Source organism: Simochromis diagramma, unplaced genomic scaffold (assembly GCF_900408965.1).
Source record: "Simochromis diagramma unplaced genomic scaffold, fSimDia1.1 OVJJ01000404.1, whole genome shotgun sequence".
NCBI classification, from domain to species: Eukaryota; Metazoa; Chordata; class Actinopteri; order Cichliformes; family Cichlidae; genus Simochromis; species Simochromis diagramma.
Window position 1 is genome coordinate 29,192 of NW_024386726.1, and position 13,279 is coordinate 42,470.

Consider the following 13,279-nt stretch of genomic DNA (forward strand, 5'->3'; position numbering starts at 1 on the left):
AAACCATAAAAAAGAGATTTAGTCACTTTGTCTGCGTCATGCAGCTCGAATGTGTCGTGTAACGATGTTGAATAGCCGTCGTTATCCCTCTGCTGTGTCAGTAGGATTGTACTGTACAGCATCTCATTGATATGTGAGGAATGCTAATGTAACACGATAACAGACTTACATCATTAAAATATAAAGGACAGGAGATATTTAGATATTTTTATATTTATATTACATTTTATAGCTGACGGATATTACTAAATAGATAGAATTTACTAAATAGCTGGATGAACATGAAAAATATGTCTATAATAACAAATGACCATGAGAGCCAGTAGAATTAATTCAACTGGACACTCAAACGACGTCCTTAAATGCTCTTTAAGTGGCAGAACAGATGAACAAACAGTTAATCGCTTACTTGAGATGAAATCTGCTCAGCTACTTTGAAAACAGCTTCTAACTGGTTCCTCCTTTAACAGGATGACTGCTCAGGGGTAAGGCCATCATGCAGTCCAGCAACCTTTATGGTTCTGCTTTGATTCACCAGGAACTATTAGGGAAACCTTCCAGCGCCTCCTGTGAAAGACACAGGCATAAACACATACATTTATTAACATGTTCCACAGTCTTCCAGTTTGATTTTCACAACAACATACATGGATGCAGGTTTATTGTTAACTTTTGTAAGGTTTCTTTACTGAACATATCCAGCTGTGATCCTGAACTGGATGAGCACTTAAGAAAATGTGTCAATAAATGCACATACATCAACTTACTATATTTATCCAAACAGACGGGACCAATAATGCTTCACTGAGTTAGAGACTTTAACGTCTCTTCTATGTAAGAATGTCTCGTGCTGATAGACCTGCAAACTTGACAACAAAGGGTTTTCAGACTGCATGTAGCTGTCCTCTATGTCAGCTCACACATTTACATTCATGTCACACTTATTTCTGCTTTCCCATTTTATAATTATTACTTACATTTTGATTAGATACCTTGAGTTTGTAAATGATGAGATTACATAATTGGAATACAATGTATCCAATTCAGGGTTGCGGGAGGATGAAGACTATCCCAGCTGAGACAGGACAAAGACAGGACAAAGACAGGACAGGCTGCCAGTTTATCGCAGGGCTAACACAATATGTGTAACAGAAAATCCACTTAAATGTTTGATATTTCTTATAATAATCATAATTATGACTATTATTTAAAGGTTTCTTTATAAATACATTTTGATTTTTTATAACCTCTAAAATATAAACCTGAGCTGTTTCAGATTCTGACCTCTGACCTCAGTGACCAGGCTGTGTCCTCACTGCAGCTCCCTCTTGGAAGTACGTCTGCTTCTTGTCTTCCCCCAGTGTTGACCACCTGCCCTTGATATCACGTACTGTACCTGAGGAACAAATAAGGACAAACACTTGCCTTCATTTAAGAAGTACATTCATACTAGGGTTGCACCGATACTGATACCGGTATCGGGTATCGGCCTCGATACCACATTTTCTAAAGTACTTGTTAAAAGTCCGCCGATACCGGGGACCGATACCATGGTCTGAGACCTGTCTATGTTTGAGCGGCATGTAAGGGGTTAATCACAGGTGCCGAGTAAATACCTCTCAGCCCCATGTAGCAGTGTGGAAAGTGAAAGGCTTTTTAGCTCTGTGTCACACATTATAGATGAAAACAGAAACAGTCTCACTGCTGATAATGCAGAAAAGCTACTTTTCTTAAAAAAACCTGCCACTCACTTTTTCTGTCCATTAAGCGCATCATCTTAGACTTGATGTTAATACCTACCTCAGTTGCACTGACTGCCACAGTTCTATGTTGGTGGATGTTGTTAGTTTATTCAAATATTGTGCACTAAATAGCAAAGATGTTTATTAATGCCCCTTGTGTTGTCCAAAGCGGCAGAGTTTACAATAAACTGAAAACAATACTTGAGTTGCACTGTCACTGTTTAATTATTTTTTTTTCATAATTATTTATTCTGTAATATGTTGCAGACAACATGCTTTTCATTTTAAATAAATGTTATTAATTCCAAACCAGTCCCTTGTTGTTGTTTTTTTTGTTAAATTATAGGACTAAAGCTGTTACCTGTAAATTTAAATCATGTTTTTATTAAGTACTCGGTATCGGTATCGGCGAGTACTGAAATGCAAGTACTCGTACTCGTTTCCAAAAAAGTGGTATCGGTGCATCCCTAATTCATACAGAGGTAATCTATGGAAACACACTAGTTCACCCTTTTGGGAGGAATCAGTTCCTGTGAAACATTTCTGTAAATGAACATCGTGTGGAGAATGAATGAAATGAGTTCTTCAGGTGACTCAGCAGTCCCACACTGACAAATGAAATCTAGTTAAACTATTAAGCATATTTGCTCTTCTGAAATCTGTGTTAAACAACAACAAACATAAATTAGTGACAAAAATACAGCTGAGTAGAGGCTTTACAGACCACCAGCAGCCATAATGCTAAATTTTAATCTTCAAATGTTTCTGAGCCGTCTTCAACCTGCTTTTAACTCATTTAAGTCCCACAGTCAATGCAGCCTGACTCAATCTGATTCTAGATGTTCAGCACACACAGAGACACAGAGGTACTGTTTAAAGTTTAGTGATAACCTGAGTCACTGATCATTTGCAGTATTACAGAGTCTGGCAGTCTTTGCATGATGTCCACGTCACTGTACGTTTCTAGCTGACTCTCAGGTGTGACAGGTGTGCCAGCAGGAAAGAGTAATAATAACCTGCATCCTGAGGTTTGTCATGCAGGATTAAAGGAGCCAGGCTTTGTTCACACAGCTAGGATTGTATTTTACACTGACCCTGGGTCAGTATAAGTATCATACAGTTTAAACAAAGCACTGAAACTTGCACATATTTATTATAGATGCACTGAAGCTAATCAAGATATTTACTGCCAATCTGTGGCTGCGATTAAACACTTTACTGGAAACTTTATTAACTAGTAACTTCATCAGTCATGACAGAAGCTAATATTTCTGTCCTAACATCGTTTAACCAGTAACAGCTTTACTCCAATATAAGCTAACGTTTACACCGTAACTTTAAGCTAGCACCATAAAGACGGTAAAACACGTAATAATATCTACAAATGCATCTTAAAGCTGTTATATTAGCACTCTGTGTATTAATAACATAACCACATTAACATTATTGACACTCGCTGACTTTTAATAGTCATTCTATAAATGCTGTCCGTTTAAACGGTCTCACCTGTAAACACTGCTGTATCCACCGGATTCCAGCCAGAGTGGATTCTGGAGTCTTCCCACCAGTGTTGCCAACTCCTCAGTAAGGAAAATCGCTATTGGCTGTCCTAAAAGTCGCTAGAAGTTGCTAAATGACGTCATCACCTAATTTGCATAATTGGTCATGCTAATATAATTGTAACCTACGCTGCTGGAGAGAGAAATAACATCATGGAAGAGACATAAAGTGAGCAAAAAACGTCCTAAATGCATTTAGAATTTATTTAGAACTACAAATTAAATTTCTTTTAGCAATTATTGTTTTTTAATGTCACAATTCCAACCCTGCTCCTTTATCCGGGCTTCGACCGGCAAAAGTGACCCGAAATAGGCACTCTGGTGGAGTTACTTTGTGTGTGTGTGTGTTTATAAGTAGTTTTAAACCTTGTGATCCACAAAACAGCATAACAGTAAAAGAAGAACTGACTGCGTTACAGTCAGTGCGGGATCTCATGCGCGGTTCATTTGCAGTTTGGACGCATAGGTGTGAACATCTCCTGCAGCTGGGGGAGGACTATCCTCCACCTGTGAGCGCTTTAGCATGGGAGCACCGCTGCTTGGTGAGAGTAAGAGCAACATGCCCTTATACGTCAGAAAGTTGTCATAAATAAGTCTCCAATAACACCAGAAAAAGTTGCCAGATTTGTCGCTAGTCGCTTTTTAGAAAAAAAAGTCGCTAATGTAGTATCAGGGAAATGTTAAGCGGTAGGAACGTTTCTGCTGGGTTGTTGTTGTGGGGGGGGATGAAAAATAATAAAGGACACTCATTGGAGTAATGGCGCGTCTCGTGTGTCTGTGAGTTATGCCTCCAGTCAAATAACATCCATAACCTCAAATAACGGAACAGCTAAGGTGTCAGAAGACAACTGGAAACGTTAGTTGGGCATAAGTGAAAGGTTTCGCCGTTGGTGCCAGGTTAAAGGTCGGCCATAGAGGAGCTGCGCGAAAAGAGACGTGGCGTCATGAGTCAGTTTCAAGTCACCCTGCCGGAGAAGTTCACTTTTAGTGAACTTCTTTTTTGTCAAACATTATTGCGACTAATAGTCACAATCCTCGAGTTCTGTTCAAAATCTTTAACTCAGTGGTTAATCCCTGCCCTGATGTTTCGATGGGTGCCTCCCCGGCCCTCTGCAAAAAATTTCTAAATTATTTTATAGATAAAATCTCAGTGTTAAGGGCCCCACATTCTCCGGTAGTAAATCAAGCCCCAGTTTCTGAATGTTCAACGGTTTTTCAACAGTTTGAACCTGTGTCATTCTCGACTTTAAAGGAAATAATTAATAACCTGAGAAGCTCAAATTCTCTGCATGACATTATTCCTTCTCGTATCATTAAGGATGCATTTGAATACAATCAGGTCCTGTATCTTATTTTTAATGAACTCATCACTGTCATCTGGCTATGTTCCGACTGTCTTTAAACATGCAGTCGTGCAACCTGTTATCAAGAAAAGTAGCCTTGATCGTAACACTCTAGCAAATTACAGGCCGATTTCTAAACTCCCCTTCATGTCAAAAATTTTAGAGAAAATAGTGCTTCAGCAACTACAGACCCACTTAGAGAGAAACGGTATAAGAGATAAATTCCAGTCTGGATTTAGACCGCGTCACAGCACCGAAACTGCCCTACTAAGAGTTTTCAATGACCTTCTTCTAATCGCCGACTCCGGGCGCTCTGCGGTCTTGTTTCTATTGGATTTGACCTCAGCCTTTGACACGGTTGACCATGATATCCTTTTGGCAAGATTGGAACAAGTAGTAGGCCTTAAAGGAAATGTTCTATCATGGTTTAAATCATATTTCTCTGAGAGGTCGTTCTCTGTCATGATGGGAAAATATTCCTCTTCTTCTGCCCTTTTTCGCTGCGGTGTGCCCCAGGGCTCGGTATTGGGTCCTGTGTTGTTTTCTCTGTATATGCTGCCCTTGGGCTCCATTTTTGAAAAACATAATGTCTCTTTTCACTGCTATGCTGATGATATTCAAATCTACCTCCACCTGACTGGGGATGTTTCATCTTCACTACATCCTCTGTTTGATTGTCTGAGCGATGTCAAAGACTGGTTATCACGTAACTTTCTTATTTAAATGAAAGAAGACAGAAATTATTGTTTTTGGTAGAAATATTCCTCTTGGATACAACTGGCTTGAACAAGGGCAAAATGAGAACACGCAACATTCATTAAGGATAAGAAGTATAATGTAATATGTCTTGATCCATGCTCAGTCATCCAGGTAAGTAATTCTGTTCACGTAGTGTTTTCATTGGAAGAAATGTTTCGTCACTCATCCAAGCGACTCCTTGAGTCTCAGCTGACTGCAGGTTTCCCCAATCTATAAACAACACATTTGCACAATGACTGAAACTAGCACCACTGAATGAACAATGAAAACGGGACAACCTGCAGTCAGCTGAGACAGAAGAAGCCACTTGAATGAATGACGAAGCATTTCTCCCACTAAAAGCGCTACGTCCAGATGAACAGACCACTCTGAAGTTGTGATTTGGTACAGATGTATGAAGACAGTCATTCTTCCATGGTCTCGGCAGATTGAGTCCGTCTTGTCACATTTAAGAGAGCTCTCACTTTCCAGAGGGCATCATTTGTTTACCCTGATCAGAGACATTAGGATCATTTGCTACTTTGAAGGACTGCCTAAATTTAAAGAATCTATCTTGACTTCTTGAATTGGCTGGAACTATTATATCCAGATCCTAGAATATCTGAGTCATGCTGTTAGCAAAGATAAGTTGAAAAATATTTTCAGCTTCATTTCCTCCTGTGTTCCTCCAGTTTTCCTCCAGTGACTACCTCCTCGTGTTTTCTTCCTCTGATTTTTCCACGCCTAAAGTTTTTACTGTCTTGCAAATCTTTCATCTTAACACTAAAACTAATTTTACACTTTTTTATGCTTAGTTTTATTTTTTTTTCTCACTTGTTTTTAATTTATCAAGATTACAGCTGAGCATCAATTGCAATGGACTATGGACAAATGACTACCTCCTCATGTTTTCTTGTTTCCACGATATACCAAGGTTTCTTCCTACCCTTCAAGGGTTTGTGTTTATTTATTTAAATACCTCATTTAAATGTTCCTCAGTTTAGTTTTGTTATCTTTGTTTTTCCTAGTTTTGTAAATATGCCTTAATAAAAAATACACTCTGACTTAATCTCAGTTTTGTCTCCTTTTTTCGTCTGCGTTTGGTTTCTGATAAAATTACTGTTATGGACTGTTGTGAACTTTATCTGTCTCTGATTTTTCCACGCCTTAAGTTTTTACAGTCTTGCAAATCTTTCATCTCAACACCAAAACTAATTTTACACTTATTATGCTTTCTTTTATTTGTTTTTCATTTGTTTTTCATTTATCAAGATTACAGCTGAGCATCAATTGCAATGGATCCAACAATGGCATCGTCACTCAGGAAAACACTCCAGTGGGATCTAAGATTGTTTGTGACAAGGACAGGAGTGTCATCTCTGTGACCCCGGAGCTTTTCAAAATCTTTATAAAAGTATGTTATTCCTAAACACAGGAACCGGTCTTGTAATTTGTTGTTTATGAATGAACTAGTATGAAGACAAAATTTGCTGCATGTTTCATGCCTCTGTTGTTCTTCAAATTTTCAAACATGATTTGACTACGTTTTGTCATCATCCTTAAAGGATTAAATCACATCAGTTCCTAAATACAATGAGTAGTTGTCTTTCACACACTGTCTGTTACAAGCACTGTAAATGTTGCTCTTGTTATTATAATCTGCTGATGTCACTTCCAGGAGAATCCTTTCTCAAAAAAGAGATGGGACACTGTTCAATTGTTGGGAGCGGTGGGATTCTAACAAACAGCGGCTGTGGAAAAATGATTGATTCAGCTGATTTTGTTATTAGGTGAGAAAGATGTTCACTGTAAGGAATGGAAATCGTGATGAGGACTCTTCTCTCTGTAAGTAATATTTCATGTTTTTTCAGGTGCAACCTTCCTCCTCTGGAAAATGAATTTCACAATGATGTCGGCAGGAAGACTAACCTTGTGACAGCAAACCCAAGCATCTTCATGCATAAGTGAGCAATTAATTAACCCGACATTGAACCGACTTGTTAGTTTATGTCTTGTTGCTTTAAGTCATGCGTTAATTTGCAGGTATGGGTCACTGACGGGACGTCGCGGGGCGTTTGCAGACAGTCTCCAACAGTATGGCAACTCCCTGCTTCTCTTTCCTTGCTTCTCCTTTGGTGGTACTCGCCCAGCGTGTCAGCGGGCTGTGTATGCCATTGAGGACATGGATATCCCTATCCAACCAATCTTCATAAACCCTAGGTATCTTGAAAGACTGGTCATATTCTGGGAATCTCTGGGGTTAAAGGAATATCGACCTAGCACTGGATTATATATGACTACCCTGGCACTGGAATTTTGTGAAACGGTGCATTTGTATGGATTCTGGCCATTTAGTAATCACCCAGATAAACTCTTTCCCCTGACTAACCACTACTATGATAATGCACCCTATAATAGGAAAATCCATGCAATGCCAAATGAGTTTTCCCACTTGGTGGAGCTGCATAATAAGGGCGTGCTCAAGCTTCACCTTGGAGACTGTAAATCAGATCAGGTCTAGTTTGAATTTTGCAATAACAAAAGAATATGTTCAAGTATCCAACTGAGAGGCCAAGACATTTGCACTCAAATCCAAATGTATTAGAGAGATGTACACTACTTATTATTTCAACAGTCTTTCTTTTAATTATTGTTCCATTTCATGTGTTAGAAATAAGGGTTTTTTTTTGCTAAAGTTTCTTTTTAACAACATTTGCAGTGCATGGTCATGATAAAGTTGATACACTCCTCGTTAGAAGGAGGGTACAATACGCTACAAGAAAATAAAATAGAGACTTTAGATAGAAATTGAGAAATCACCATTTGCTTTTAAGCCACTACTTCTGTTACAACCTTTATATTACTCTGCTAGTGGTCACTTTTGGTTCTGCAACAAAGACAGTTCTCTGCAGCACTGACTGTTGACACTTTCAAACATAAACACTTTCAAGCATTTGTAAAAGGTTAAAAATGTGTGTTTAAGCCAGAAATATGAGTTAAACTAATAGTTAAAAAGTTAAGGGATAAGAAGCAGGAGGTCGCAGCAGACGGACGCCCGTCCCTGAGCCTGGTTCTGCTGGAGGTTTCTTCCTGTTAAAAGGGAGTTTTTCCTTCCCACTGTTGCCAAAGTGCTGCTCATAAGGGGTCATATGATTGTTGGGTTTTTCACCATATGTATTATTATAGGATATACTGTACAATATAAAGCGCCTTGAGGCGACTGTTGGTGTGGTTTGGTGCTATATAAATAAAATTGAATTGAATAGAATAGAATAGAGGAGCATTCATAACTTATGGGGATTTAAGTTCAGTTCATGTCTTCAAACAAGGTAAAAAAAAAAAATGGACACCCCCGTTATATTTTTTTGTGCTTATTATGTCTTATTATATTTGCTGAATCACGGTTATCCACTACACTTTACATGTTCTATGGCATTACTTAAAGATACCACTAGATGGCGCCTAATGCTCAGGAGGAACGTAAACCCTCTTTGGAGGGAAATCTGCAGAATAAATCCTGCAGTTGAAACGGTAAACAAGCTAATGATCTGTGCCTCTTTATTTTAATGCACAGCTGCAGGATCTAGGATTGCACACCTCCCAGCCACCTGTCAGACCAGGGGGCACAACACAGTCAACTTATCAATTCTAAATCCACATAAGATTTACAGTTTTAAGACTTTGAAAGTACTGATAGAATTGTTTACCTGTGAGCCTGCAGTACATTGCATTTGTTACGATGCAGCTAAAGAGTCAACTGTCACAGCAAGCTAGCTTTCACTAGATTGTTCTTTAAAACATACAGATGTGGCTCTGATCCATTTGTTGTCAGTTTTTATGACAGGCACAGATTCATCATTGTCTTTATGGAAACTATGTACAAAAATGCAGTTTAAAATTTGTCTAAAGAACTAATATATATGATAAAAACCTGATTTATATCTATTAAAGTAGTACTTTACCCGGAACAATGAATTTGTTTTGTATTTGTATCCATGAAATTAAGTCAGTGAAAAAAAACACTTTATATTTGAATTTATTAACTTTGCTGCTTCACATGAATTTTGTTAATAATAAGCATTACATTTGTGTTTTCATTGTCATTTAATTATACACAGCAACATAATGACTCGCATTTGTGCAACTTACAGGCAAATATCACAATCAAACACAGCACTTACAACTGCATCAAAAACATGACCTGTTTGAACATTTATCCTCACAATATATGTAATATTTACTTCTTTTTCTTTGATCAAACTGACATAATAGCAATAAACTGAAGAACAATGTAGGAGCAAAGCAATCAGCCATAGAAGTTTAAAAGAAAATCTATACCCTGTGTCCACAAACACTGAAAAACACGCTAAGATGAATGTGTGCAGCTGCATAATTCGAAAGATATAATACTATGGAGGCATCCTTAGTTTGAAAAACAACTGAAGTAAAGTCTCATAAATTCAATTTCCTTGAATCAAAATGTACAAATAGACACGTCCAGTTTGTTCTAAATATATTCTGTGCACTGTCGACCTTCTGAATGATGTTCATGCTGTTTACAGTCTGGTTAAAGTGAAGAGAAGTGTGCACGGGTTTGCCACAACGCCTCAAATTTTGATCAGAAATCTTTGTAAAACCCATAGAACCACACAAATAAGAACAAAGAAATGAGACCAAAGCTAACTGATCCTGCAGAGAAACCAGATAATTGCTGTGGTGATAAAGACAATTATTATTATTGCTTTTTGTTTTAGTCTTTAGCATTTACATTTTTAAAGGTTTTTTTTTTAATAAAAAATCTTTTTCGCTGTTGAATTGATTTTCTTGTCTCACAAAAGTTGTGTGACTGTAACTCCATGTAAAGAACAGAAGATATCTACTAATCGGTTATACAAGTAATTGTTATCTGGGGTGTTGGGTGGACGGATTCGAGACCCTCAGCTGGACTGCAGTGGTTGGACTGGTGGACTACATCTTTTAGGGGGGAGATGGCATCTGACTCTGATGGAAACTCTGGAAAGACAAACATCATTATGTCAATTTAACAGGTCTAAACACAGTTCTTGGTGTTTTCTTTTTCCTGCTCCACTAATTAAAGAAAGTGCATCTCAGCTTTTTCAATACTGACGCAAAACCCCAAAATATGCTGCGCCAAAAACCGGTCTGCCCCAAGAATCGAGCGCCCCGGCACAAATGCCAAAACGTCACAGTCTATATATGGCTACAGGCCAGTGGACACTCTTTCAATGATGAGGATGTACACATGAAAGCTGGTTTGAGCAGAAAGTCATGGAGACCATTTATGTGAAAAGGGCCTAAGCGTACATCTGTCACCATCTTACAATGCTGTGATTGCAGCCATTCCCCAACTCTCTGTGACTGGCACTCATGGCCATTGATCAGTGTCCTTTTGATACAGACTAAAATATCAACGTGCTGGGATCTTGGTCTGATTCGGAACAATAACAGAGACAAAGGAGAGAAGCCGTACCTGTTGACTTTGATTTGTTTCTCTTTCACGATTTGTGAATAAGTGGTGTTTTTTTCCTCACTGTTGAGTAGAGTGCATACCGATTTATCCCTGCGGAACAAAACACACAGAGGACATCAATGCAAGTTATACAGCCTGAAAGCTACCTCTGCGGCTGATTTGAATAAGATACAAAAATCATTCATGTCCTTTATCTATATCTATGTATTCTTTTTAGTATCAGTCAATTTACATCTGTATATAAAAAGCTGGAGAGGCTGAGGACGATGGACTAAATTCTGGAGGCTCATGTCTATTAATAAAAAAGCACTGGAGTGTTTTCATCAGAAACTGGAATCCACAGAGCTGTTAGTTTCCTGTTAATCATAGGCTAAAAACAATAGATGCTCCCTGTTATGGTTCATCAACAAACACACAACAACTACTTTCGACCTGTTTAAAAAAAAACTTAGCGCTTTATGCTCAAGTGGGGTCTGGAGACTGTCCCAGGCTTAGTGTGAAAGATGCGATACAAAACAGACTGTAGCAAGACAAACTATCCACACTCAATCACAATCACTCGAGAATCACCAAATAACTTCACTCATATGTCTTAGGCAGTGGGACTAAGCTGGAGCGCCCAGAGAGAACCCACACAGACACGAGGACAATGATGTAAACAGAAAGGTCAAAGGTCAATTGGCGGTCAAAAGGTAGCTGAAGGATAAGCTATTTGTTTATTTGAGTGATTTATTTATTCGATTCAGTAAAAGGACTAGATGTTGTAGTCCCTGGTAATGCATTGCTTTAAATGGCGAGAATCTTGAGGGATGGCTGTTATGAGCAAAGGCAGCCCAGAGACATCGTTGTGTGCCTCAACTTTCCGTCTTTAACCCAGGCTAATCTGCCATTTTTAGGGGGATTAGATTTCTGATCTAGATTATCATATTAAGATTTGGGACACATTGTCAGTAGTGGACCTTGGATTCATCGGGTGTTTCGGCCATTATCACTAGACACCCTCATCAAGGAGGCCCTGCCAGGGTTGATCAGGCCCTGGAGTGTCTGTGGTTTATGTTAAATTTGTTATCTCTGTTCTTCTTTCTTCTGTTTAGTTTCCTGCAGTTTATTTTCTATTCACTGCAACTGAGAAATAATGCTTACCTCTTTAGCATTTATGGAGCTTCACTTCTTCAAAGGGATAGAAAAGGTGATAGAGAGAAGTAAGACAAAAGGGACAAGATAGGAAAGAGCAGAGAGGACAGCCAGAAGGGGGGCGCCTGATCTGGCTTCTCACACCTCCCCGCTGGATCGGGCTGTACGCTCTACCTCCCCACTGCCTCCCAGAAAAGGGAAGAAGAGCAGATAATCATTTTTTATTCATTTATTTGTTCATTAGTAGAAACAAAGAACATGAACACCACCTCTGCTCTGTCCGATGTCACATAAGACGTCACTGATTGGATTGTCTTCTATAGCTTCCACTTGATTAGCTGAAGCAAACCAAAAGGAACAGTAGTATGACGCTGTGCAAGTTTTGATGACACGTTTAAAGTCATTGATATACTTGTACATAGTTCTGAAAAAACCAAACCTGAGTCAAATCCAGAGGTCCGAGTGTCACCTTCAGATTTTCTAACATCACAAAGTTTTATCAACAGAATTATTGAAATGAGTAGAGCTGCAACACAGACTGTTAAAAAGAATGACAACACAGAGACAACAGGCGGGGAGAGTGATGTATCACAAGAGGTGCAACCAGGAGGAGGTGTGGATGTAGGTGGAGGTGTGGTGGTGTGTTCCCCTAAAATAAAGCAAACACAGTCATTAAGTTGTCGTCACATTGTGAATGTTGAAACCTGCAGAAACACAGACAGGTGAGTGTGTCACCTGTGACAGTGATCCAGCTGGATGGAGACTCTCCATGACCGCTGATGTCACACTTGTAGAGGCCTTCATCAGACCTGGAAACATGCTGGATGGTCATGTGACCTGCAGAGTCTTTCCCAGTGAAGACGCCATCTTTGAAGAAAATGGCTGTGATGTTGGAGGGAGTGGTCTTTGTTTTACAGAGCAGAGTGACGTCATCTCCCTCCATCACAGGGAGGACAGGACTCTGCAGGATCACTGATCCACCTCAACACAGAGACAAACTACAGCATTTCATCCATTTACACACAGCTTCATCAACACTAACTCCACACACTCAGCTTACCAGTGACTGTCAGGTTAACCATGTTACTGATGGTACTCTGATTGGACTCACACCAGTAAACTCCACTGTCCCATGTAAAGAGATCAGTGATTTTCCAGGAAGAACTATTCTTTTTTCCCCAGTCGACCTCACACAGAGTCCTGTTTTCCGTGTTTGTGTTTCTCCTCAGAGTCCATCCAGCAGAGCTGTCGTCCTCCTCACAGCTCAGAGAC

At 39.2% G+C, this 13,279-nt stretch overlaps 2 protein-coding genes and 1 long non-coding RNA gene across 3 annotated transcripts; 1 reads left to right on the forward strand and 2 right to left on the reverse strand.

Moving 5' to 3' along the window:
- Positions 1 to 412: 412 nt before the first annotated feature.
- LOC120730793 lies at positions 413 to 1,074 on the reverse strand. The gene is made up of 2 exons (XR_005695733.1): positions 768 to 1,074; positions 413 to 567 (listed from the first exon to the last, which is right to left on the reverse strand). It is a non-coding gene; the product is annotated as an uncharacterized LOC120730793 (long non-coding RNA).
- A 5,521-nt stretch (positions 1,075 to 6,595) lies between these two features.
- LOC120735526 (alpha-2,8-sialyltransferase 8F-like) lies at positions 6,596 to 8,535 on the forward strand. The gene is given in 5 exon segments (XM_040038739.1): positions 6,596 to 6,796; positions 7,061 to 7,088; positions 7,091 to 7,172; positions 7,254 to 7,346; positions 7,426 to 8,535. Coding segments are annotated over 5 exon segments (867 nt in total). The 5' UTR covers positions 6,596 to 6,610; the 3' UTR covers positions 7,904 to 8,535.
- A 982-nt stretch (positions 8,536 to 9,517) lies between these two features.
- LOC120742752 (protein turtle homolog A-like) lies at positions 9,518 to 12,983 on the reverse strand. Its single transcript, XM_040049858.1, has 5 exons — positions 12,743 to 12,983; positions 12,447 to 12,656; positions 12,277 to 12,345; positions 10,874 to 10,963; positions 9,518 to 10,395 (listed from the first exon to the last, which is right to left on the reverse strand). The coding sequence occupies exons 1-4, from the start codon at positions 12,948 to 12,950 to the stop codon at positions 10,899 to 10,901; spliced, it is 552 nt and encodes a 183-aa protein (XP_039905792.1). The 5' UTR covers positions 12,951 to 12,983; the 3' UTR covers positions 9,518 to 10,395; positions 10,874 to 10,898.
- Positions 12,984 to 13,279: the final 296 nt, after the last annotated feature.

Bases quoted from the DNA above. Each gene is read 5' to 3' on its own strand.
- LOC120742752 (XM_040049858.1), bottom strand. From the start codon at position 12,950: ATGGAGGGAGATGACGTCACTCTGCTCTGTAAAACAAAGACCACTCCC. The intron at 12,657-12,742 runs GTGACACACTCA...GCTTTATTTTAG, and splicing joins CAGCTGGATCACTGTCACAG to GGGAACACACCACCACACCT. The intron at 10,964-12,276 runs GTGGTGTTCATG...TTTGTTCCGCAG, and splicing joins TGACATCGGACAGAGCAGAG to GGATAAATCGGTATGCACTC.